This window comes from Copadichromis virginalis, linkage group LG9, assembly GCF_057382275.1.
Source record: "Copadichromis virginalis isolate Kocher_CV1m ecotype Utaka linkage group LG9, C_Virginalis_male_GT1.1, whole genome shotgun sequence".
NCBI classification, from domain to species: domain Eukaryota; kingdom Metazoa; phylum Chordata; class Actinopteri; order Cichliformes; family Cichlidae; genus Copadichromis; species Copadichromis virginalis.
The window spans coordinates 10,396,538-10,421,050 of NC_140626.1; the positions used below are offsets into that span (position 1 = coordinate 10,396,538).

The 24,513-nt window shown below is 41.8% G+C and overlaps 3 protein-coding genes across 8 annotated transcripts; all 3 read right to left on the bottom strand.

Moving 5' to 3' along the window:
• Positions 1 to 39: 39 nt before the first annotated feature.
• Positions 40 to 12,864, bottom strand: LOC146701286 (DIS3-like exonuclease 1). The gene is made up of 9 exons (XM_085467621.1): positions 10,858 to 12,864; positions 8,746 to 8,838; positions 8,375 to 8,663; positions 5,707 to 5,942; positions 4,369 to 4,523; positions 4,015 to 4,193; positions 3,779 to 3,924; positions 2,944 to 3,115; positions 40 to 1,372 (listed from the first exon to the last, which is right to left on the bottom strand). Exons 1-9 carry the CDS (start codon positions 11,094 to 11,096, stop codon positions 1,055 to 1,057), a joined length of 1,827 nt encoding a protein of 608 aa, XP_085323747.1. The 5' UTR covers positions 11,097 to 12,864; the 3' UTR covers positions 40 to 1,054.
• Positions 12,865 to 15,745: 2,881 nt separating this feature from the next.
• Positions 15,746 to 18,465, bottom strand: LOC146701287 (TOG array regulator of axonemal microtubules protein 2-like). 4 transcript variants are annotated; one of them, XM_085467706.1, is made up of 8 exons: positions 18,138 to 18,465; positions 17,675 to 17,914; positions 17,394 to 17,517; positions 17,175 to 17,277; positions 16,837 to 17,075; positions 16,586 to 16,741; positions 16,326 to 16,488; positions 15,746 to 16,236 (listed from the first exon to the last, which is right to left on the bottom strand). In XM_085467706.1, exons 5-7 carry the CDS (start codon positions 16,995 to 16,997, stop codon positions 16,350 to 16,352), a joined length of 456 nt encoding a protein of 151 aa, XP_085323832.1. In that variant the 5' UTR covers positions 16,998 to 17,075; positions 17,175 to 17,277; positions 17,394 to 17,517; positions 17,675 to 17,914; positions 18,138 to 18,465; the 3' UTR covers positions 15,746 to 16,236; positions 16,326 to 16,349. The 4 variants fall into 4 exon arrangements, 2 of the variants coding, with proteins under 2 accessions (XP_085323832.1, XP_085323831.1); XR_014922166.1 differs by lacking the exons at positions 15,746 to 16,236; positions 16,326 to 16,488; positions 16,586 to 16,741 and having other exon boundaries at positions 17,004 to 17,075; positions 18,150 to 18,465; XR_014922165.1 differs by lacking the exons at positions 15,746 to 16,236; positions 16,326 to 16,488; positions 16,586 to 16,741 and having other exon boundaries at positions 17,004 to 17,075.
• Positions 18,466 to 18,792: 327 nt separating this feature from the next.
• LOC146701288 (uncharacterized) lies at positions 18,793 to 23,276 on the bottom strand. Of its 3 annotated transcripts, none has more exons than XM_085467617.1 (11): positions 23,105 to 23,276; positions 22,599 to 22,896; positions 22,225 to 22,377; positions 21,160 to 21,236; positions 20,621 to 20,951; positions 20,158 to 20,397; positions 19,877 to 20,000; positions 19,655 to 19,760; positions 19,317 to 19,555; positions 19,066 to 19,221; positions 18,793 to 18,968 (listed from the first exon to the last, which is right to left on the bottom strand). In XM_085467617.1, the coding sequence occupies exons 1-11, from the start codon at positions 23,177 to 23,179 to the stop codon at positions 18,827 to 18,829; spliced, it is 1,941 nt and encodes a 646-aa protein (XP_085323743.1). In that variant the 5' UTR covers positions 23,180 to 23,276; the 3' UTR covers positions 18,793 to 18,826. The 3 variants fall into 3 exon arrangements, with proteins under 3 accessions (XP_085323743.1, XP_085323745.1, XP_085323744.1); XM_085467619.1 differs by having other exon boundaries at positions 18,796 to 18,968; positions 22,225 to 22,296; XM_085467618.1 differs by having other exon boundaries at positions 18,796 to 18,968; positions 20,633 to 20,951.
• Between the last annotated feature and the right edge of the window lie 1,237 nt (positions 23,277 to 24,513).

Here is a 24,513-nt window from a genome sequence, read left to right on the forward strand (position 1 = left end):
GCAGGGACATGAAACGCAACACGATGAAGTGGCTCCATCTGCGCTAATGAAAACACCATTTTTAATTACAGGCCACTGCACACATATTGAAATAGTTATGTACAGTTCATATTTCTGTTGGTAGTTCTAGAAAACAATCTTAAAATCCACAAACCAAAAAACGCTTCTGATTATTTACCAGTTCAAACAATAAAAATGTCCTTGGTGTTGGTGTCTTCTATACAGGCTCTTGATATACAAACTATAAGATAAATACATCCTAGTTTTATACATCACTTCCAACACAACCAACCTCAGGTGTATTTCATTACTCTACGGGTTTATTTTAAAGTCTGCTAATGAGTGACATGAAGTTTTATCAGTCCGGTGACCTGTCCAGGGCGTATCCTGCCTCTCACCCTATGACAGCTGGGACAGATTCCAGGACGTGCAGAAGAAAATGGACGAGTGGACGTTTTATCATCTCCAGAACAATACTCGTGCTGGGTTTTGTATGAAGTGGTCACAGGTAGTACAATATGTGTGAACTCACCAAAAATGGTTCTATAACACAAGACATTTAATTTACACAAGACATTGATCCCACCAGTGAGATATTGAGATCACTGGTGCTGAGAGAAAAGCCTTTTGTTACCAGACTTCTTTAACCTGCTGCAGTTGACTAGTTTCCTGCAGGATTGAACCACATTTGCAGTGAGTACTAGGTCTTGTCAAAGTAACTGCTGACACTTCACTGGCATTAACACGTTCCCTATCCTCCTTACAACTAAGTTTAACTTGATGTGATTTTAAAAACTAACTTTTACAAAACGTATCCACTGATTCGGTTTGACTCTGGTTTCTAAAAAGATGGCGGGACATGTTTTTACTTAATATTGTGTTTGCTTTCCTGTGACTTCACACACTCGTGTGGTTTGTCCACACACAATCTGGAGCTACAAGAATGACCTGGATGACTCAGCACGAGTGATCTTCAATGATCACCGTTCTGTTAGCGCACAGCGTGCAGTTCTCACAAGTGTCTGCTTGGAGGTAAAGCTGGGCTACAGCGTTTCTATGCTGTTGTTGCCGGGAGGCGTGAAGCCCTTTCCAGATCCATCAGAGCCAACTCTCTGATTTCTTCCAGAATAGAGTACAGACTGGGAGTTTTGCTCTGACGAAACTCTCTTTCCTCTTTGGAGAGTTTGGGGCGCCGGGCTGTCTTCTCCTGAGCCAGCGCCTCTTCATTCTGACGCACCACCTCTTTGACCAGCTGACTGCGGCCCTGAGGGCTGGGCTGCTGGGACTTGGCACTGTGGTGAGGCTTGTTGCTGATGACCTCGAGGTTTAGACGGTCAGCGTGGCAAGTTGAAGAGTGGACAGAAATACGAACCTGAAGAGAGCAGAGAACGTAAGTCACAGTATTCCTCAGTTCGATCACTACACAGTAATGGCACCTACTGAAAATAGTCTAATGGAATGCTATGCAAAGACAGGCCCACTTAAGGTTTGTGACGTAATATATAACAGCAGTCCTCTCAGCACTGTGCGCAGCGTCACAGCTAAGTAGACAGTGGTGTAGAGTGGAGAAGTTTCCGACTGTGCCACAATTTTGTTCATAAATAGGATAAATTGGATACGTATGTTACACACACGTATCCAATGTAACAAACGTTCATCCATCCGTACACGAACTTTCTTTACTGTGCTTTCTAACATTCACACGACGTGGAGACTGGAGCAGAGGGGGAGAAAAACATTCATTAACACTGTGACCTCGGTCAAGTGTCACAGTGAGGTTGTTGTTTTGTTGATTTGTTTGTTGAATATCATCATCATCTCTTTGTTTGATATGATCATAGCTTGACAGCAGTCAATGCTGTGGTGGACAACTTGTGTTTGGGCTAATGTTTCTTTCTATCTTGTTTTGGCCACATGTGTCATCCATCATCATCCATCAGTAAGCTATGTTGTTAGCATTGCCTTTGCCCTTTGACATTTATGACCCCAGGATAAGTCCATGAAAGAAAGAAAAGATGTTGATAACAGTGGAAGCAGCAGTACTCTGTCACTTTTTCATGTCTTAAAGCCAAAGATGTGAGAATAACACACCGTTACTTCAGTTTCTTTTTGTTAGCTAACCTTAGGGTAATGTTTCCTGCTCTTTTTGCTTAAATCACATGCACTTATTCCTCACAATCATCGTGTGTAACATGCCTGAACTTAATATAACTTGACGCCAGTGATGGGCAGCAACGCATAATTAGATTACTTTTTTCAAGTAACGAGTAAAGTAAGGGATTACTGTTGCAAAAAAGGTAATTAGATTACTGTTACTGTCCCGTAAACACGCTGCTCTACTGTGTTACTAAACCGTGAGTTTGTTTGCAAGAGTGTCTCATGACAATGACATAAGTGCATGCGACGTTTGTGGTAACAAACGTGTGCAGAGCAACAATGGATCATTTATCGAGTGCGAGAGAGAGAGTGCGACCGTGCAGCGTTTAAAGGCGTTTATGTGAAAACAATTACCGCCCACTGTCATTTTTTATCTCCCTTTACAAAAAGGTTTGTGTAGAAACGCCACAAACTGGAAGCATTACATTTCTTGTCTTGGAGGAGAGCCTCCCCCCCCCCCCCACACTTATGTTTTTGTTTTCATATAATATTTAAAAACAATAAACTGAATAACTTTAAATGATTTATTTTCAGGAATCATTTTCGTCTCATTCATCTTACTGACGTTTTGTTACCTTGAGATTAGCTAACAAAGCAGCAACCACACAACACTTTATCACAACAAGATCATAAAACGTCTCTTAATGTTGGACCACAAAAGATCCAGTAGTCGTATGAACCTGTGATTCATATACACTCATGCATATATATTTGGAATCGTCGCCTTTAGGCGCTGCATTGCTGGAAACCTTCTAAAATGATTGATTAGCGTTTTCTGTGACTTACGGTGATGTGGTCAAACAGTTTGAAGGTGGAGGTGCCACAGCTGGAGGTGGTGGTAATGCGGTCCGGGTATTTTCGCACAGTGCCACCCTGCCAATCACAGCTGCCGTCCTGTCCCGCTACCACCACCAGGCCCTCTTTGTTCTTCAGATACACAGGCCCCCTCACACCATACCTGTGAACAACATGGCTGTGGTCAGAGGCAGCCTTACTTACTCAGTGATATTACTCAACCTGCTTTGCGCCCTGTGATTTTAATCATTACATGGATTCTACAGCCTTCTCAAAATGACCACAGGTTACATTTTAATAAACTGTTAATATTGCATATCCCTGTAACACCACAAGCATGGAGAACACTGATGTTATTAAATTACACTTTCCTTGCAATAAACAAGCAGCAACCTCCAGAGGTTAGCTAAGCTAACGTAGAAGTGCCACAAACACAAGGCTGGCTCCAAAGCACCGTCCCTCCCCACAGACTCAACTTCAGCAATGCAATTAACTTATTTAAAGCCTGGTAGAGAAAAGATTCGGGGTTTTAGCCGATTTTCCCTGCTCACAATAAATGTTTAAGGAATTAGTTTAGTAAATTTATACAATTTAAAACTCATTTTGAGGTTTTTTAAGAGAAAATAAAACTAGCGTGTATACTGTTAAATATACATTGATTAGCGTGCAATTACATCTTCCAACAAATTCATTCATTGTCATAAACTTTGAATTCGTCTATTAAAAATACACGAGTGGTTGGCCGTCTGTGAGCTGCTGTACAGCTCCATTAAACAAAGGAAAAGAAGAAGACTGCAGAACAAAACACAGGACTGAAGGTTCTTACTCTGGGATAAACACCAAGACACCGTTGTCTCGAATGGAGTAGACAACAGCGTCAGCCACACAGCACGGGTCTGTCTGAGGGTCTCGTTCTCTGAAAAACAGACACTGAAACAGTGCTGTGGATCGCATTTGGGCTGCCTGTGCTGCCTGCAAATGAAACACAGACGTCAGCACAGCTTCTGTTAATAGAGTAAGAGGTGAATCATTGAAAAACACAAACAATAAAACACCCCTGACCCTGTTCTTGCTGTTGACATGGTGAGCCATTTCCTCCACTTCTTTGTTACTGGCTGGTGCTTTACCAGATACAACGCCCCTCTGCATGTGCAGGGCTGCGGTAAGAAGGCGGTGCACGACAATGTCTGCGTACCGACGGATGGGTGAGGTAAAGTGTGTGTAGCGATCCAGAGCCAGACCTACGACAACGAAGCAAATATCAGCACGTTAGCCTTCTTTCTAGTTCTCAGTCGAATAATTCTTCACAAACAACAGACGTTGGACAAGTGTGTGCAGACGTGTGATGGATGGACTGACCCACAGTCACACTGAAACTCTAGTGCAGCCAATAAAAGCTGTGCAGCGGTATCGTACCATAATGGTAGTATTGGTCTTGAGGATGAGCACCAGTGGAGAAGTACAGAGCCTGTGACATAGCAGTGGTGGCCATCATTCTGAACAACCTGTTCACCAAGGGGTCCTGTGGGTCCACAGCTCGGTCCAGTGAGGCAGCTAAAGCCTTGTTGGACCTGAAGGAACAGAGCCAGAAACCAGGGATGAGTGAGGCCTCTCATCTCAGCAGTCAGTGACACAAAGCTACTTGCATCACCATGTCTCTTGTCCTGGGACCGGTTCTGCTGTTGGTTTAACCCCCCCCCCCCACAATCCTCCAACCGCACATTCATATTTTGTTTTCAAACTCCATTGCAGTTCATTCCACGCCTCAGATCCTCAGACCTTTTGTAAACAGTTAAACAAATAAAAGTTAACTGTAATAGATTACAGGTTGTAATTAAATAAATCACTGCCTCTTTTAAAAAACAGAAAAACAAACCATCTTTAATTATTTGAGTTGTTTGTTTTGTTCCCGTGTGAGAATATTCAACACTGCTCTCTGTGCAAAACGGGTTTAAAAGCATAAACAGCTGTGGGATCCTGTTTGTCCGGGATTTGAACCGGGGAACAAACTGCGGCAGGATCAGCGTTGTGCCGAGGTCGGCATCGCCGACAGCATGTGTTCCCCCTGCGTGGCGAGCGTTCGCTGGGCACGGAGTGTGGATCCAGGTTACGCCGCCTCCATTACAAACAGTCAGACGTGGAAGTAGTGATGTTTTAGTTTTGTAAAAAAGTGAAACCTGAGTGTCGTTACATTACCATTCAGTTTAAGGGTTACAACAGAAAATGAAATATTTATTGTCCTCTCGTGGTATCAGACGGGATTATTTTAACAAACGAAGGACATTTTGCCTGATAATTATATTTATCCTGTAACTTTACTGTGTAAAGAGCTAAAACCTCCAAAGTTTCAGGAGTAGTTAGTCGTTATAAGAAGTGTTTGTGAACTGAAAATCAAGAATGTGGGATCCTGTTTGTCCGTGATTTGGACAGCCCAGCGTGTGCTCCCGACGCAGGGGAAACTAATTCTGTCGGGGAGACCGACCTTGCCACGACAGCTGTTGTGAAGCTGAAGCCAAAGGCAAGATATGCTTCATCATATGTTCTAGTCTTTGGTTTGGAAGCATATTTGGCTTCAACCTCAACCTGAGCTGAAGGAACATGTCTTCTTCTTGTCTGACTGCTCATGTGACACCTGAGTGTGTCCCCGTGTTATCAAACATTTCAGGTTCACACACTTGTGTGTCTGAACATGATGTGCGTTGGACTACAATATGCATTTCCTCAGTTTCTATACTGAACAGTCAAAAACATTACCTGGTGTCAATGGTGAAACCTTTGGCCTTTGCAGTGTCCACCAGCTGGTTGAATAGCTCCTGTTGTGGTGGTGGGTGACACCTTAGAAGGGCCTGGTTGGGGAAAGCTTCCTGGATCTTGCGGGCCACCCAGTGGTTGGCGTAAATCATGCACTCTGCCACGGTCTCATGGACCTCCAGGGGCTGACGAGGGACCAGGGCCGTAATGTTCCTCTCCTCATCCAGCTGGGCACCCACCTGAAAAGGGAAAATGCTTCTAACGTGACTTCAATGAAAAAGAATATGAAAATGCATCAGTGGGCCACATTTTACTACAGTTTACTTTAACTCAGTTGAACATGCACCATTCCACCGGAACAAATGCTGCACGGAGAACCAAATGTGAATGAATCTCAACCTGAAAACAGTCTACTGTCTTTCCTACGTTCAGCTCTCTATCATACCAGTAAGAACACATATCCCTAACAGGCACACAGCTCTGCTCATGGGCACAGAAACTCCACCGATCTGCTGTTCATGCTTTTTGTTTATAGTGGACAGCCAATCAGAGTTTAAGTTAGCTCAAAGGAAATGTGCCTTAAAGAGAGAACAAAACTTTTCTCAGACTAAGGATGAACTGAGGGGACCCAAAGTACTTCAGCAGGAACCAAAAGAAGCCAGAAAGTTTGGATTTGAACACAGTTTTGGCCGTTTTATATAATAGATCAAGATGAAACATCTGTTGTCCTTATCCTTCAGGACAACAGATGTTTCACCAGTGGTCAATAATCCAGCTTTGTCAAGATAAGAACTTGATTTTTGGGTGGCAGCTCAATCATTAAACACACTTTTAGAAATATATTGGTTTTTCCACTATCCCAGAAGCAACCCGAGAGAATCATTTTTACTTCATATCAATATTCTGTGTGCGTACAGCCATAACAGGAATGCAATAACTGAATAATAAATAAATCCAAGACATCCTATTAGAGAGCATCTTATAGAACAACAGGAATTGTCCATATGAGGTTTTAACAGATGGCCGACCAGCCGCTGTAGATAAATGGCTGTGATCTAATGTGAAAACTGTCAGTGGTTTCACAGTGGAGTGCTTGGTTTCTTTATTCCAATATTCTCACTGAAATGACTTTCTGATAAAATGTTTTCTGCTGAGGAACGTGTTCTGCTTAGACGCCTGATTTTAAAAATAACGTCTCTATTAGACCGTACTATAATTTATTATCGATGAAAAGAAATATATGGTATCCATCTGTAATTCTGTAAATAACACAGCAAAAAACCAAACTAAACATAAAGACCTGGAAGACTCCTGCGTCTAAATTCATTCAGTTATTGTACTGAGTCCTGAACATGTTAGAAATATGGTATCTAAGCAGATTCTTACTCTGGATGGCATTACCTTGGCCTCCAGTAACGCTGTGAGGAACCTTGGAGTCATGTTTGACCAGGACATGTCCTTCAATGCACATATTAAACAAATATGTAAGACTGCGTTCTTCCATTTGTGCAACATCTCTAAAGTTAGAAATATCCTGTCTCAGAGTGACGCTGAAAAACTAGTTCATGCATTTATTACTTCCAGGCTGGACGACTGTAATTCATTATTATCAGGATGTCCAAAAAACTCGCTGAAAAGCCTTCAGCTGATCCAAAATGCTGCAGCAAGAGTCCTGACAGGGACTAGAAAGAGAGAGCAGATTCCCTTCATTGGCTTCCTGTTAAATCCAGAATTCAAAATCCTGCTCCTCACATACAAGGTCTTAAATAATCAGGCCCCATCTTATCTTAATGACCTTGTAGTACCATATCACCCTATTAGAGCACTTCGCTCTCGCTCTGCAGGCCTACTTGTTGTTCCTAGAGTATTTAAAAGTAGAATGGGAGGCAGAGCCTTCAGTTTTCAGGCCCCTTTTCTGTGGAACCAGCTTCCAGTTTGGATTCAGGAGACAGACACTATCTCTACTTTTAAGATTAGGCTTCAAACTTTCCTTTTTGCTAAAGCATATAGTTAGGGCTGGACCAGGTGACCCTGAATCCTCCCTTAGTTATGCTGCAATAGACCGTGGCAGCTGGGGGATTCTCATGATGACGCCGAACATCATCATCACCTCTTTGTCATCATTATCACTGACTACATGTTTATAGACCAATCTCCATTTAATCATTAGTTATCATTAATCCCTGGCCCTTTTCCACAGGTGTCTTTTGACCTGATTTCCTCCCCTCGGCTGTATGAAGTGTTTCGGGGTGACTGATACTGAATTTTCTAACCATGATGTCATCTGACAAAATGACCAAACACAGAGGTTAAGTCAAACTTTCACTTAGACAGAAGCTTAGAAGGGAGAATCTTCTGCAGCTGAAATGTGCGAGAAAGATAGTGGTTCCAGTTTTTAATGTGCAGAATGGATTTCTCTCCACTGAAGCTATGTGCACGGTTTACTTTGTTTGATTCACTTCAGATTCATTGAATCATTTTGTGTCGTATGTTAGACGTCAGTAGTGACGATGTGTTAGGGTTAGACACTCAGCTATAACATGCTTACGCTTTCAATTAAGAACATGAACCTTAAATGTTTGCAGTCTTTATTTATATAGTCTTACTGTTAAGTACACACATTACCAAAACACACAAAATACTCTATGAAGATACAAGAAACCAATCATACCTCCACTCCTTCCAGCTCCAGCGCTCCTCCTCTGTCCCTCTTTGCCCGAAGATGTCTGGCTACATGTGTGAGCATCTCAAGTGCCTCAGTGAGTTGAGCTAGCTTAGAACCCTTTTCCTGAGGACCCAGGTTGGCCAGTTCCGCTACCTCAACCTGTTCTCCGTTGAGGAGCGCCTGAGCCAGCTCGTAGTGGAGCTGATAGGAGGAGCGGATGAGTGTACGACCATACCAGACCTCTTGGACTTCAAGGGATTCTGCGTCAAGCTCCCAAAGCACGCTCATTGCATACCTGAATTTGAAAGTGTCAGTTACACAACTAGCATGCATTTTAAGCATATGAAAATGAAACGTGTGATGGGAAGTCTACTAACCTGTCAGCACCTCCCAGCAGTGAGCAAAGGTCTGCGCTGAGAATAGCAGGCAGCATGTCGTACCTGCGGTCTGCCAGGTAGTAGGTTGTAGCCCTTAAGAAGTGACATAATAAATATAAAAAGGCAATGAGATCAAAGCAGCAGCTTTATCATCTTCTTTCTAATCAAAAGTGAGACATAATTTGAAAATAAGTACTAAATATTCAGAGTTTGTTCCACCTTTGTCATTTTCATCCTTCTGTTTATTAATAAGTCAGGAAGGATGAAATAAATAAGCAAAATGTTTTTCTTATGATTTAATAAATATTCCCCATTTTCTGAAATAGAATTTAAGGCTTCAAACCACAATCATGAGATTTTAATTTACTTCTTTAAAGTGTGGAGGCGAGCTGGACAGGTGGGTGATCTGCACGCTGCTTTGTGGACAGCTATGAAATGTAAAATGGAATTTTAGAGTAAGTCAGAGAGAAAGCAGAGGACCAAAACTACATTAAAAATCACAACATAAAAAATATATAGTAAGATTTCAGTATTATTTTATAAGTGCACGTTGTTAACAGTCTACACGGAGTTTCTCTCCTCACTCGGCTCTCAATCATCTTCTGTACATGCTGCTGCTGCTGCTGCTGCTGCCTTTAAAAAACGACATGCACTTCATGGACCTTCTTACTAATTTATCTGCAGACTACACTTTATCAGATACATTTTATTAGCACTGGGTTAGACACTTCTGCCTTCTGAACACTCCTTTCTTCACTTCCAAGACTCAACAAGGTGCTGAAAGAATTCCGTAGAGATTTTGGATTATAGCGAGATTACACCGAGATGACAGCAGAATGCATTTGCTGCAGATTTGTCGGCCGTTCAGCTGTGACACAAATTTTTTTGGGCTGCTTCCCTGTCACATGGTGTCATCGCTGCATGTTCCCAGGAAGGAAAATTTGTGGAGATCAAGTGCAAGCATTACTTTTGCAGCCCCGACCTTCACTTCATTTACTGCAGATATTTTAAACTCAGTTTTATTCATTTGTACAATACAGCACAAAATAAATAAATAAATCAGAACATGTGCATATATCTGGACATAAACACAGATGAATATCTTCTTGTTCTATTACTGTGGTTCAACTGTCTTGTATCATCATCCTCTTTATTAATAAGATGCACTGAAAGCCAATTATAGACAAACCATTAACATCAGGTACTCAAGGTCACATGCCATCATGTGACCTCCGGTGTTTTCCTGACACCCGTAACTGTACAAAGGGGATCTGAAAACAAATGATGTGTGACACACTGTTCTTTACTTCTACCACTCAGTAGAATAAAACTAATTTAGTTGGAAGCGGACTCATTTTTCCTTTTTTTGCTGCATGACCTTCTGGTTGAATGTTGTGTACAAGTATGGCTGCCATGTCCCGTAGTAATATATGTTTATGAAGGCCACAGTGAAAATCACTCAGGCTTTCCCACAGCGGAAACATTCCCCTGTCCTGTTAATGGCATCGTACTCAAAATGAGCACAAGTTCTTCGTAACAACATGGACCACTGTGTTCTGTGTGTAGCAGTTCTCTACTGTGAGAACCCCAACCACCTTTTAGCACGACCAGCATTCGTCCATTCGCACACATATTCATACAGCGCGTTAGTCTATACCTTTAAGCATTTTCTCTCACATGCACACTCACACTAACGGATGCATCCAGGGAAATTTGGGGGTTAAGTATTTTGTGCAAGGTGACTTTAACATGAAGCCCGAAGGCATCAGGGATTGAACCAACAATGTGCTGACCATTGGTTCAATTCCTGGTGCCAGTGATACTTTCAAAGCCATCATGGACCCTGTGAAGTCCTTCTACATGTGATTAAATGATAGACATTTAAGGCTTAATGCTTCACATCAGACACGAGCCTTATTTAAGGTGGCCCTCTGTGTTATTTATAATTGCGCTACAAGGCATGCTGCTGATGCAACATTAATTCAGGCAACAACTTTCTTGCCTCTTTGTACTTCTGAAAGTTCCTCTGAACACTTATGCAAGATGCTGTAATTTTCTTTTATCCTTTTATATCCCACCTACTCTACCCAACCACTCCAACCAGTTCCTCACCTTGAACGTGCCTCCAAGTCTGTGAGCGAACCCTCTTTGACAAAGTGAGTGACATCAGCAATGTGAACTCCCAGCTCCAGCCTTCTGTTGGGGAGCTTGTGTACAGACAGCGTGTCGTCTACATCTTCACAGCCGCGTGGATCGATGCTGAACACCAGGCGACTGTCCCTAAGATCCCGCCGCTCTGCCACCTCAGAGGGGTCTACCGTCCACGGCTTCTCCAGAGAGTTGACCGGCATCTCTCTCAGCTGATGGCAGACGGACAGGCACAGCTAAACAGCCGCATAGTCTTTTGAACTTTTCACATTTTGTTATGATTCTATACAAAACATTAATAATAATAATAATAATAATACATTTTATTAAGCGCCTTTCAAAACACTCAAGGACACTTTACACAAAGACAAAGCAAAACAGTGTTTCACTTTCAGTTGCTCCCTTGTCACAAGGGGTCACCACACCTGATAGCTCAGCATCTTTTGATACGGCAGAGTTTTATACCAGATGCCCTTCCAGGCACAACCCTGATTTGTATCTCCGGTTGCAATCGAACCAGTGACATTTTGCCTGCAAGCCAGTGTGTAAACCACTGATGAAAAAAGGAAAGAATGAACTATTCCACATATTTAATGATTCTTTAATATTTTGTTGATTTGATAATAATAATAATAATAATAATGGATTGGATTTATATAGCGCTTTCCAAGGCACCCAAAGCGCTTTACAATGCCACTATTCATTCACTCTCACATTCACACACTGGTGGAGGCAGCTACAGTTGTAGCCACAGCTGCCCTGGGGCAGACTGACAGAAGCGAGGCTGCCATATCGCACCATCGGCCCCTCTGGACAACAATAGCTATATTGCAATCTTTAAAACCTTTGGTTACTATGGTAACTCTCTGATAACCAAGCACTCTCTGATGTGACCAATCACAGAAGCTCTACTGCCACCCCCTTTATAACATAAAAAGTTATGAATGATGTTCCAGTCTATGATAGTGGACTCATCTGTGCTTGTCCTTTGTTACAGCCCATTGCAACCCTTACACTCCTTACAGTGGAAATGCAGTTGTCTTCAGGTGTTGCCTAGGTTTAACTGCCGATTGTCTACACCTGGTGAGGTGTGGCTAAAGGCGTTCCTGAAGTGGTCTAGTCCAATCACCTTCTCCAGGCCAATCAGCATTCATGCTGTGTCCTCGGTTATTCTTCCTTGTACACGCCTCATCTCATCACTCATGCTCCATTCAACCATTCCACCACCAGCTTCCAGGCTCTCGGGGCTCCTGCTCTAATCCTTTTCACAGACGGGGTTCTGTTCCGCTGAGATAGGCCATCTGAGTCTAACGGCAAATCACCTGTTTAAATTCTGTTCATCAGTAAATCAATTTCATTCTTTCAAATAACCTCTCCTTATTAAAATATCTGTACTGTATTTAGTGATGAACAATTGTTAAACTCTGGTGTTTGCTCCCATAATTTCCCTTTTATTTTGACGCTCTCTGCTCTTTCCTCTTTCACCTGATCTCTGACTGCGATTGTTTGGAGGTGAAAACCAAACATCACCTGGGTTTCAGAAAACCAGAGTTACCCTGGTAAGCAACCATTCTCTGTATCTCACTATGGGAGATATAATCTACTTCCAGGTTGTAAGTTCTTTATCCTTAACAAGGTATGGAGCAGGGTAAGCCCACACTAAGGACTGAGTGTGCCAGTGAGGATGCAATAATATCAAAAACGCATAACCTAACAAATGTAATAGATGGTCCTCTGGTGAACTGTGAAGGTCACACTCTCAGTAGCCTTCAACAGCCACACAGACAGATACACTCAACAAAACAGGAACACACAGATGCTTCAATCTATGCAAAGGAGTGCAAGACACAGAAAAGCGCTATATATGGCTACATTTTCAGCAATTTACCGTTTAAAAGTGGGCCCTGCATAAACAGGATGTGGACCAATTGGTGCATTCCCAAAGTAAATGTGATACGAAAGAGTAGCTAAATGCAGTTTAATAAATGGAAAATAATCCTCTCTTATTTAGCTAATCCCGAAGGAAACATAACACATGTGGAACAGAGTTAGGAATGGGTACCGGCAATGTTCCCTCGAAGCTGTGTGTGTGCACAATTGCGCACTGCTGGCACGGTCTCTGCGCACAGAAAATCTGCGTTGCGCACAAAAAAAAAAATCTAACCTGAATTGAAATTAAAATCAATACTTTAACAAGTCTGTTTTGCAGTGTTAGTCAGTGACTGGCTGCTCCCGTATGGGATCCAGCCAGTAATGCGATTCACATTCGTATATACGCAGCTAATCAATGTCGTTGACAGGCTCTGACAGCGTCCTTATGTGCCGACACCGGTGTTTTAGCGAGCAAAGCGGCGTGGCGACGTTTAGTGTGTGTCAGAACAATGAGGCGACTGCTGAGTGTTACAGGTGTTACAGCAGTGACACATCTGCTGCTGTCAGGCCTGCAGGTATCAGGCTGTTGTTCTCCTTCATCTCATAGTTGACAGAAATTATTTTTGGAGTGGCACAAATAATTTGTGTGGCATCAGATTTGATGCAATTTGATGATTGTTCTCTAAATAATTTAAAATGTTTATTTAAAAAAACGCCTTGGCTGCATTTTTAGGTAAACAGCTGCAAAAAACTTTGTTGTTTGCATAACTCAGTTACTTTTTTGAAGAAGTAACTATATAATTAATTACCCAACATTGGTCATTATTTACTGTATTTTGCAGACAGAGTTACAGACTCTCTCCCAGACCACAGACTCATAATACAAGTCAGAGCTTTATGAAAAAAAAACAAAAGAAACTTGTGTTTTCAAAATTGGAGTTCAAGTTATTTTTACTTCCAATAGTGTTAACATGCTACACAGGTCATGAACAAGATTTTTTTGTTTTGTTTTTTTAAATTTTCATTGTAAGTGGGCTAAAATAGTTAATTAAAAGTAGTCTAACATAAATGTAAATGCTGTAATTTTATTATTTTAATAAACCATGTAACTTGCATGGATTCAATGCTGGCGTCACCACAGTGCACACGTCTGCTGTTGCTCACAGTGGTCCAAGGGATCGCTCAGGGAGTTTCTGTGTTCGCTCAGACACATGAAAAATTAGAGGGAACATTGGGTGCGGGTATACCGGATACGGGTGGCTTTTTTTTTTCTTGAGATGTCATACACTTTGGATTCTAGCCAATCATTTTACGTTTCCGAGGATAGTAGGCGGGTCCAGGTACGTATGTTCTTTGAGAGCAGAGCTACAGATTAAATGTCCAAGGCAAAGCGGTCAAAAGTCTGGCTGTACTTCACAGCAAAATATGCAAACTCAGCAGCAACAAGTGCTTTAAGGTGATACTGTGATACTGTGCAAAGGAAGTAACACCTCGAATCCAATGAAAGACCTGGCAACGCAATAGCGTTTTTTTAAAAGCAGAGAAATGCATCGTATTTGATAGCTTGCTGCGAGACTTCACACCGAGCACATCTGCTGCGGGTGGGTTGCCTGTTATTGGACCTGGAGTTAGCAACATCCCCCAAAAACCCGAAGAGGAGAGTCCTGGCCCCTAGCCCTGCCAGTGTAGCAGACGGATGATGATGCAGCAGCAACCGTTCTTCTCTGCGTGAGGAGCTTAATGTTGTTCGTGTGTAATTTACGTTGAGTAGGCTAACCACGTTATTACATTAATGCATGTAAGGTGAACTAGCAAACACCGTCGTAGTTACATGCGACTGTCTTCTTGTTTGATAGAGTGATACCATACATGCCCTGTAGCTGCAGAAAAAGCTAACACCGTTATCTTTTTACAAAAAAAACAAACAGCTAAACATGTTTTCCATTATTCACCGGTTCCAAACAAAGTAGGTATGTTGTATCAAAAGAAAAGGCTAACTTGGTTATCATTTTGCAGAAAAAAGAGACTGCTAAAAATAAAAACATAAGAGGTTTTTGGACAAAGTTTGTGTTCTCCATTCTTTAAGCAATTCAATTCAATTCAATTTTATTTATATAGCACCAAATCACAACAAAAGTCGCCTCAAGGCGCTTCATAGATACAGAGAAAAACCCAACAATCATATGACCCCCTATGAGCAGCACTTTGGCAACAGTGGGAAGGAAAAACTCCTGTTTAACAGGAAGAAACCTCCAGCAGAACCAGGCTCAGGGAGGGGCGGGGCCATCTGCTGCGACCGGTTGGGGTGAGAGAAGGAAGCAACGGTTAGAGCACCATTTAAGCACCCGCACAGTTTCAAAAGTACCGGTATCGGATAGAACCTAAACGATACCCATCCCTAAACAGAGTATAGATAAGGAATCTCTCAAATACTTCATAAAATGAGCATGTAGAAAGTGATCTAGCATTCTGAATGTTCACAATGACTCTCAGAGAGAGACCTGCTTCATTTTAAATCAGCCACTCGTGTGCCACGCCCAGAGTGCTGACCATTTGGGATGTGGAAGAAAAAAATCACGCCAAGTCAATGTTCAAAGGCAATGGTCATGGCCAGTAGTGGAACAGAAAAGCTAGTTCTGCCATCAATGGCCTGATGGGCCAGTATGGGATCTATAAAAATGAGAGACAGCTACTCCTCCCTCACCCCACTCAGTATCACTGGTATGAGGTTGAGAAGGGGAAAATGCATACAGGTCAATGCTGAACACATGAGAAGCTACTTTAAGGCATATCACCCAATTTGTAATATTGCTAAACATTTCTTAAGACAGACGAGTCATGCTGGCTGGGTCAGTGTCATTTTTGTTGTAATTGATGTCTGGTTTGTTCTGTTCCCTAGTGATGGGTAGGGATGGGTACCAGTATCCGGTGTTCTGACATAATCCTTGAAATAGTAATAACACAGTATCCTCAGCAAAGATGAATTAAACAAGTTTTATTTTAATGGAAGTTTACTTCAAGTCTTCAGATTTTTACTGTCTTTTATTTGATTACTTTAAAGTATATGATTACATTAGAGTAATTAAATAAAGACAGTTTTGATGGAGCTCCTGAGCCAGCCCAAGCTCTCTATGAAGACGAGGAAAAACTCCCCTGGGGGGGCCAGACTGACGGGAAGAAACCTCGGGAAAGCCCATTCAAAGAGAGATCCCCTTTCCTGGGATGGCTGGGGGGGGGTTACAGGAATTCCAAAACACTGAAATTTAAAGTGGGCCAATTAAAAAAAATTATTTCCTGAAAAAAAGAAAGGTAATTCATACATCACACATAAATGATAACGTCTGAATTGTGTGTGTTTGTGTGTGTGTGTGTGATAGGCTTATCTCAGCCAAGTGTGATGCTGTAGCTCCTCCAGCGTCGGCCGCGTCTCCGGGACTTTGGTTAAACACGCGTCCAAGAAATCCCGGCAGTCTGGAAAGAAAGGAAAGAGAAAAAACATGAAGATGATAGTTCCAGTGGTCCAAGCCATCAGTCAGTCTTGAAGTGTGACGTTTTCTTACTTTTGGACAGATGTCTTTTGAATTTCAGGCGCTCCACAGGACGCCTGTCTTTTTCAGGCTCTTCTCCACAGGACGCCTGTCTTTTTCAGGGACAATCTTCACCCACAAATTCATAAAGTCCTTGTGAAGGGTCAGTTTCTCAATGATTGTTCGCCCATGGTACCTGTGGAAGATTACAGTTGTCATTAATTTTCATTAATTGTGTAAACTCACAGAAAATAAAACATTAATGCACTTCAAACCCATTTAAAAGTACCCACCTGGCTTCAGGTGCAGCATCCCCTGCCATTCTAGAGGCAGCAATTAGAAATCTTTCAGTGAAGGTTCCTGTTTTCAGGGTGACGGCTGCTCCAAGTTTGTCAGCCAGCTGGTGCAGGTGTTGAGCCGTGCTATTCCTCACTGCAACACAGCGATGGCTGAGCAAGGACAATATTAGACACACAACTCAGTGAACATGATCTCTCTTTCATGTCTTCTAATAAAATCACTACAGCTTCTTCTCTCCTCTTACGTCAGTCCTGTGTTAAACAGAGCGCTCAGAATCCGTCCATGGCTGCAATTTTCCACCATGGCATCAAGCGCCAGATTGACCTCCTGATGTAGAAAGTTGTTGTTGGTCATTGCAAGCTTCAGCAATAGAGCTCGGCCTGTTGTTTCAACTTCTGGGTCCATTGTTCTCTGGAGCTGAATGTAGAGCTCATTGATGGCATGTATGGCCTCAAAGGCTATTGCTGAGCGTTGGTTTTTCACCTAAAATGTGAGTGAAAATCATCAGTTGAGGCTGTAGTATGCACTTGAAGGGAAACTAGCTGCATGAAACGCATATAAGAAACATAAAGTGTGCAATACCTCCTCAATGAGGACCAGACACACTTCATGTAGTTTAGTCTTCAGGATGTCCGAGTGGTGCTTTGCCAGAGACTGAATAGTTTTCTACTGTCTTTTCTTAATCCTGTATTTACACAACACAACATTGAACACGACTTCAGGAACACCACAAATAACACAGCCACATTATGCAGCACTGTTTCTGTGCAGTATTTAATGTCTCCTTACTACGTTTCTTACCAGTCGTCTGAAGACAGCAGACTAAAGCTGTGGGACAGGCTCTCTACAGGTGTAGCTACAGGCGGGAGTTTGACCCTGCTCTCTCTTGGATTATTCTGACTGCACTGACTGTCTGCTTTCTTGTCTGATAATCAACGAGGTTAGTAAAAAGAAACTGTCATTTCTTCTAATTCGAAGCATGATGCAGTGATTAATTGTTCATTAAAATCTTTTTAAAAAATCTCTTAATTTAAAGTTTGATTATTCAGCATCTTCTACAGTTACTGAGGAAAACCACTTACCGTCTATAGGGACGACTTTTGCACGGCGCAGCAGCGTCCCAGGCCGAGGTCCTCGTTTTTGCGGTATGGGAACTGTTGGAGGTTTTGGAGTCAAAGGCTTTACTGCAGTAAATGTTTTGGTTGGTACTGTGTGTCCAGGTGAGGTTACAATCCCATCCTGGAAATGCTGCAGTTTTTCCAAAATAGGCCCAAATTTGTCTTTTGCTGTCAAGACTCTTATTCCACGAATGACCTTCGTGTCTGTTTAGACAAAAAAATAACTAAATAACTACAAATTGACATCTTACAAAAACAACAATAAACATTTTTCTTCCTGATTTTTTTTTTCTTCAAAAAAGCATATAAAATGAATGGACAGCAAGAATGTGTAATTTAGCATTAAAATAGATAATCTACAGTGTCAAATTTTAAAATCTAAACTAACTGATTAACAGCAGGTGTAACCACTAAAGAAAAGCATCACCTTTGAACCGACCTGCTCCTGAATGTTTAGCAGAGAAAACAGGCAATTGCGATGGACAAGCTGCTCGAGGAGGTGGAGGAACTGGAGTGAGCGGTGTCATCTCAACAGGACTAACAATGAAAGGAATGGCCCTCAGATCACTTGGTGTGTGTGTGTCTGCAGAGCTGAGGCTACTCAGACTTCTTTCAGGGTCCTCCTGATTCCAAAAGGGGTCATCCAAACAGTTCCAGCTTCCCTGGACTATCTCTGGAGAGCCTGCGCATTGCTCAGGTAAAGGTGGGAGTTGCACAGCATAATCTCTGGGTCTCTGTGCGATATGCAATGTGTCTGCCTGTTGAAAGAACACATTTGTCTTACTGCTCTGAGCTTTGTGAAAGTCCAGGATCCTGGACTCTGTGGTGAAGCGCTGACAGTTGCTCTGTCTACAGTGACTTACACAAAAATTACACTGTGCAAAGCAGCAAAATATAACACATCTCTCAGAAACATTTACATTTGATCAGCAGAGAAGTCAAGAATGAGTATGTTTAGTTACTTACATCTCCACCTGTGCGTCCCCTTGTCCGTCAACTGGACACACAGGAACTCCCTAAGCTCTTTCTTCTTCGCAGGACGCCTGTCTTTTTCAGGCTCTTCTCCACAGGACGCCTGTCTTTTTCAGGCTCTTCTCCACAGGACGCCTGTCTTTTTCAGGCTCTTCTCCACAGGACGCCTGTCTTTTTCAGGCTCTTCTCCACAGGACGCCTGTCTTTTTCAGGGACAATCTTCACCCACAAATTCATAAAGTCCTTGTGAAGGGTCAGTTTCTCAATGATTGTTCGCCCATGGTACCTGTGGAAGATTACAGTTGTCATTAATTTTCATTAATTGTGTAAACTCACAGAAAATAAAACATTGATGCACTTCAAACCCATTTAAAAGTACCCACCTGGCTTCAGGTGCAGCATCCCCTGCCATTCTAGAGGCAGCAATTAGAAATCTTTCAGTGAAGGTTCCTGTTTTCAGGGTGACGGCTGCTCCAAGTTTGTCAGCCAGCTGGTGCAGGTGTTGAGCCGTGCTATTCCTCACTGCAACACAGCGATGGCTGAGCAAGGACAATATTAGACACACAACTCAGTGAACATGATCTCTCTTTCATGTCTTCTAATAAAATCACTACAGCTTCTTCTCTCCTCTTACGTCAGTCCTGTGTTAAACAGAGCGCTCAGAATCCGTCCATGGCTGCAATTTTCCACCATGGCATCAAGCGCCAGATTGACCTCCTGATGTAGAAAGTTGTTGTTGGTCATTGCAAGCTTCAGCAATAGAGCTCGGCCTGTTGTTTCAACTTCTGGGTCCATTGTTCTCTGGAGCTGAATGTAGAGCTCATTGATGGCATGTATGGCCTCAAAGGCTATTGCTGAGCGTTGGTTTTTCACCTAAAATGTGAGTGAAAATCATCAGTTGAGGCTGTAGTATGCACTTGAAGGGAAACTAGCTGCATGAAACGCATATAAGAAACATAAAGTGTGCAATACCTCCTCAATGAGGACCAGACACACTTCATGTAGTTTAGTCTTCAGGATGTCCGAGTGGTGCTTTGCCAGAGACTGAATAGTTTGCAAGCCGTGTCTTTTCTTAATCCTGTATTTACACAACACAACATTGAACACGACTTCAGGAACACCACAAATAACACAGCCACATTATGCAGCACTGTTTCTGTGCAGTATTTAATGTCTCCTTACTACGTTTCTTACCAGTCGTCTGAAGACAGCAGACTAAAGCTGTGGGACAGGCTCTCTACAGGTGTAGCTACAGGCGGGAGTTTGACCCTGCTCTCTCTTGGATTATTCTGACTGCACTGACTGTCTGCTTTCTTGTCTGATAATCAACGAGGTTAGTAAAAAGAAACTGTCATTTCTTCTAATTCGAAGCATGATGCAGTGATTAATTGTTCATTAAAATCTTTTTAAAAAATCTCTTAATTTAAAGTTTGATTATTCAGCATCTTCTACAGTTACTGAGGAAAACCACTTACCGTCTATAGGGACGACTTTTGCACGGCGCAGCAGCGTCCCAGGCCGAGGTCCTCGTTTTTGCGGTATGGGAACTGTTGGAGGTTTTGGAGTCAAAGGCTTTACTGCAGTAAATGTTTTGGTTGGTACTGTGTGTCCAGGTGAGGTTACAATCCCATCCTGGAAATGCTGCAGTTTTTCCAAAATAGGCCCAAATTTGTCTTTTGCTGTCAAGACTCTTATTCCACGAATGACCTTCGTGTCTGTTTAGACAAAAAAATAACTAAATAACTACAAATTGACATCTTACAAAAACAACAATAAACATTTTTCTTCCTGATTTTTTTTTTCTTCAAAAAAGCATATAAAATGAATGGACAGCAAGAATGTGTAATTTAGCATTAAAATAGATAATCTACAGTGTCAAATTTTAAAATCTAAACTAACTGATTAACAGCAGGTGTAACCACTAAAGAAAAGCATCACCTTTGAACCGACCTGCTCCTGAATGTTTAGCAGAGAAAACAGGCAATTGCGATGGACAAGCTGCTCGAGGAGGTGGAGGAACTGGAGTGAGCGGTGTCATCTCAACAGGACTAACAATGAAAGGAATGGCCCTCAGATCACTTGGTGTGTGTGTGTCTGCAGAGCTGAGGCTACTCAGACTTCTTTCAGGGTCCTCCTGATTCCAAAAGGGGTCATCCAAACAGTTCCAGCTTCCCTGGACTATCTCTGGAGAGCCTGCGCATTGCTCAGGTAAAGGTGGGAGTTGCACAGCATAATCTCTGGGTCTCTGTGCGATATGCAATGTGTCTGCCTGTTGAAAGAACACATTTGTCTTACTGCTCTGAGCTTTGTGAAAGTCCAGGATCCTGGACTCTGTGGTGAAGCGCTGACAGTTGCTCTGTCTACAGTGACTTACACAAAAATTACACTGTGCAAAGCAGCAAAATATAACACATCTCTCAGAAACATTTACATTTGATCAGCAGAGAAGTCAAGAATGAGTATGTTTAGTTACTTACATCTCCACCTGTGCGCTTTCTCTGAATCAAATCTTCAAAGCGATGGAAAAAGTTATCTGATGTCTTTTCAGACATGCCTGAGATAAAAAGTGAACAAATTGTTTAGAAATAGAAAGTTAGTGAGTGCTGCTCAGTGTGTGAGTGGCAAGTTCTAACTGAGCTGCTCAGTAAATAACTGTTATGATGTGGAACTCACAGAGCATTTTTTGAAAATATTCATATATATACACTATTTTGTGTTTACAAAAATATCAGACATGTCTAAATCAAAGGCAGGTTATGATCTCTAATTATGATCTTTAATCAACAAATTTAAATAGACGTCCTAATCACAGCTTCTAAAACTAGACAACACTATACTGATAAATTCATATAAAACAGCAAAAAGGAGATAAAAGCACTGTCATAAATAGAGAAATAAGTACAGTAAATAAATAAATACAGTTTTTAAAAAATATAGAAAAAAAACATGTGTCATTTGTTACAACGACAACAAAATAGCAGCTTGGACAAAGCTGTTTCTTCAAGCTTCGCCTGCATTTAGGGTCTGCAAACCTCTGTCCCACAGGAAGAAGCTGAAATCCTCCAATAAGGGGTGGGAGTCATTTAAAGTAGAGTAACTCATCCTCTACAACTGCCTAGTATTCAAGGACTCTATGTTAAGATGCTCTAACATGGTACAGTACCTTCAGAAACGCCTCAAATTTCTTAGATACTGAAAATTAAATCTCTTCTCAGGAACCTTTTCTCCATTCAGTAGAAGTAGATCTAGTATTCATTTTAAAGTTCTAATGAAGACAGCAGACTAAAGCTGTGGGACAGGCTCTCTACAGGTGTAGCTACAGGCGGGAGTTTGACCCTGCTCTCTCTTGGATTATTCTGACTGCACTGACTGTCTGCTTTCTTGTCTGATAATCAACGAGGTTAGTAAAAAGAAACTGTCATTTCTTCTAATTCGAAGCATGATGCAGTGATTAATTGTTCATTAAAATCTTTTTAAAAAATCTCTTAATTTAAAGTTTGATTATTCAGCATCTTCTACAGTTACTGAGGAAAACCACTTACTGTCTATAGGGACGACTTTTGCACGGGGCAGCAGCGTCCCAGGCCGAGGTCCTCGTTTTTGCGGTATGGGAACTGTTGGAGGTTTTGGAGTCAAAATAGGCCCAAATTTGTCTTTTGCTGTCAAGACTCTTATTCCACGAATGAACTTCGTGTCTGTTTAGACAAAAAATAACTAAATAACTACAAATTGACATCTTACAAAAACAACAATAAACATTTTTCTTCCTGATTTTTTTTTCTTCAAAAAAGCATATAAAATGAATGGACAGCAAGAATGTGTAATTTAGCATTAAAATAGATAATCTACAGTGTCAAATTTTAAAATCTAAACTAACTGATTAACAGCAGGTGTAACCACTAAAGAAAAGCATCACCTTTGAACCGCAATTGCGATGGACAAGCTGCTCGAGGAGGTGGAGGAACTGGAGTGAGCGGTGTCATCTCAACAGGACTAACAATGAAAGGAATGGCCCTCAGATCACTTGGTGTGTGTGTGTCTGCAGAGCTGAGGCTACTCAGACTTCTTTCAGGGTCCTCCTGATTCCAAAAGGGGTCATCCAAACAGTTCCAGCTTCTCTGGACTCTCTGTGGAGAGCCTGCGCATTGCTCAGGTAAAGGTGGGAGTTGCACAGCATAATCTCTGGGTCTCTGTGCGATATGCAATGTGTCTGCCTGTTGAAAGAACACATTTGTCTTACTGCTCTGAGCTTTGTGAAAGTCCAGGATCCTGGACTCTGTGGTGAAGCGCTGACAGTTGCTCTGTCTACAGTGACTTACACAAAAATTACACTGTGCAAAGCAGCAAAATATAACACATCTCTCAGAAACATTTACATTTGATCAGCAGAGAAGTCAAGAATGAGTATGTTTAGTTACTTACATCTCCACCTGTGCGCTTTCTCTGAATCAAATCTTCAAAGTGATGGAAAAAGTTATCTGATGTCTTTTCAGACATGCCTGAGATAAAAAGTGAACAAATTGTTTAGAAATAGAAAGTTAGTGAGTGCTGCTCAGTGTGTGAGTGGCAAGTTCTAACTGAGCTGCTCAGTAAATAACTGTTATGATGTGGAACTCACAGAGCATTTTTTGAAAATATTCATATATATACACTATTTTGTGTTTACATTAGAGATGGACCGATCCGATATTACGTATCGGTATCGGTCCGATACTGACCTAAATTACTGGATCGGATATCGGAGAAAAATAAAAAATGTAATCCGATCCATTAAATATCACGAAAGCACCTCGCAAAACTTGCAACACGCCGTAACTCACCTCAGAACGTTAGCACGTCGGAGCAGTATGCATCACGTGATAGAGCGGCTGTGGCATGCGGGACCTGTCGGTGGTCTGGATAGCATTTGGAGCTTCGCTAGCAACCCGGCATTTCATCTCCGACAAAGTTATCCCGAGAGAAGTAAAGCAAGTGTGTAAGTCCATCTCTGAATGTTTGTAAAGCATTCCTGCGTTAAGCTTAACAAGCGATATATGGAGCGACTGCCTCTTCTCGCTGCTACTTCAATCATGAAACTGCTTAACGATCAGCTGATCGGCTTTTCTGTCGCGAGTCCGTCTCTCTAGTTTGCTTTTGGCCCACTTTGCACCAGAAAGAGGAAACCAGCGACTGAACAACAGAAGCACGTTTAAGCTTGATCAGCTGTTGTTAGAATGTATTTAATATTACTTTCTACTCGAGGATCTTTTTCTACGTAGCTGACGCTGGTAACTGTGCAGGGGCGGATCTAGCAAAGTTTAGCCAGGGGGGCCGATAGGGCATGAACAGGGAAAAGGGGGCACAAAGACATACTTTTCTTTCTTATTCTCATTTAAAATGTCGAGCTTTTAATAAATAATTATCTGACACCCAAAGTTTTAATTTGATGCAAAATGAATAGAAGTCCATTACTGTATATAGTAACTATTAAGTCTAATATATACCCTAGTAAGCTATAGTACTTTTTCCTTTGGGAAGGTACCATCTGTGCAGTCTGCAATTCTGTTGAAGAAAGATGTTGAATCTATTTAATATTTCTTGAAAAATAATTGATTTCTGTGCATTTTTTTCACACTGCATCAAATTAAGGTTGATTACGTCGATTAAGCATCATGAGGTGGAGCGTGAGGGGTGGTTCCCTATTTTTTATTTATTTATTTTTGTTGTTGCTGGGAGTTGGAACCCTATTAGTTAGGTTGCTTAATATTTATGCTAAGTACTCTTTCAAATATCAGAATAGGGAGGATGGTGTAGGTTTAAGTTTATTAGATTGATCAGTATTGCTGAACTAT

Coding starts and splice junctions, on each gene's coding strand:
- LOC146701286 (XM_085467621.1), bottom strand. CDS start 11,096: ATGCCGGTCAACTCTCTGGAGAAGCCGTGGACGGTAGACCCCTCTGAG. Junction 8,839..10,857: donor GACTTGGAGGCACGTTCAAG/GTGAGGAACTGG, acceptor TCACTTCTTAAG/GGCTACAACCTACTACCTGG. Junction 4,194..4,368: donor AGACCAATACTACCATTATG/GTACGATACCGC, acceptor TCGTTGTCGTAG/GTCTGGCTCTGGATCGCTAC.
- LOC146701287 (XM_085467705.1), bottom strand. CDS start 18,237: ATGACACCGCTCACTCCAGTTCCTCCACCTCCTCGAGCAGCTTGTCCA. Junction 17,915..18,137: donor AGGAGCAGGTCGGTTCAAAG/GTGATGCTTTTC, acceptor TTGTCTAAACAG/ACACGAAGGTCATTCGTGGA. Junction 17,518..17,674: donor AAAAGTCGTCCCTATAGACG/GTAAGTGGTTTT, acceptor GTTGATTATCAG/ACAAGAAAGCAGACAGTCAG.
- LOC146701288 (XM_085467617.1), bottom strand. CDS start 23,179: ATGTCTGAAAAGACATCAGATAACTTTTTCCATCACTTTGAAGATTTG. Junction 19,761..19,876: donor CTGCTGTCTTCAGACGACTG/GTAAGAAACGTA, acceptor GTGTAAATACAG/GATTAAGAAAAGACACGGCT. Junction 19,222..19,316: donor CTGTTTAACACAGGACTGAC/GTAAGAGGAGAG, acceptor GTCCTTGCTCAG/CCATCGCTGTGTTGCAGTGA.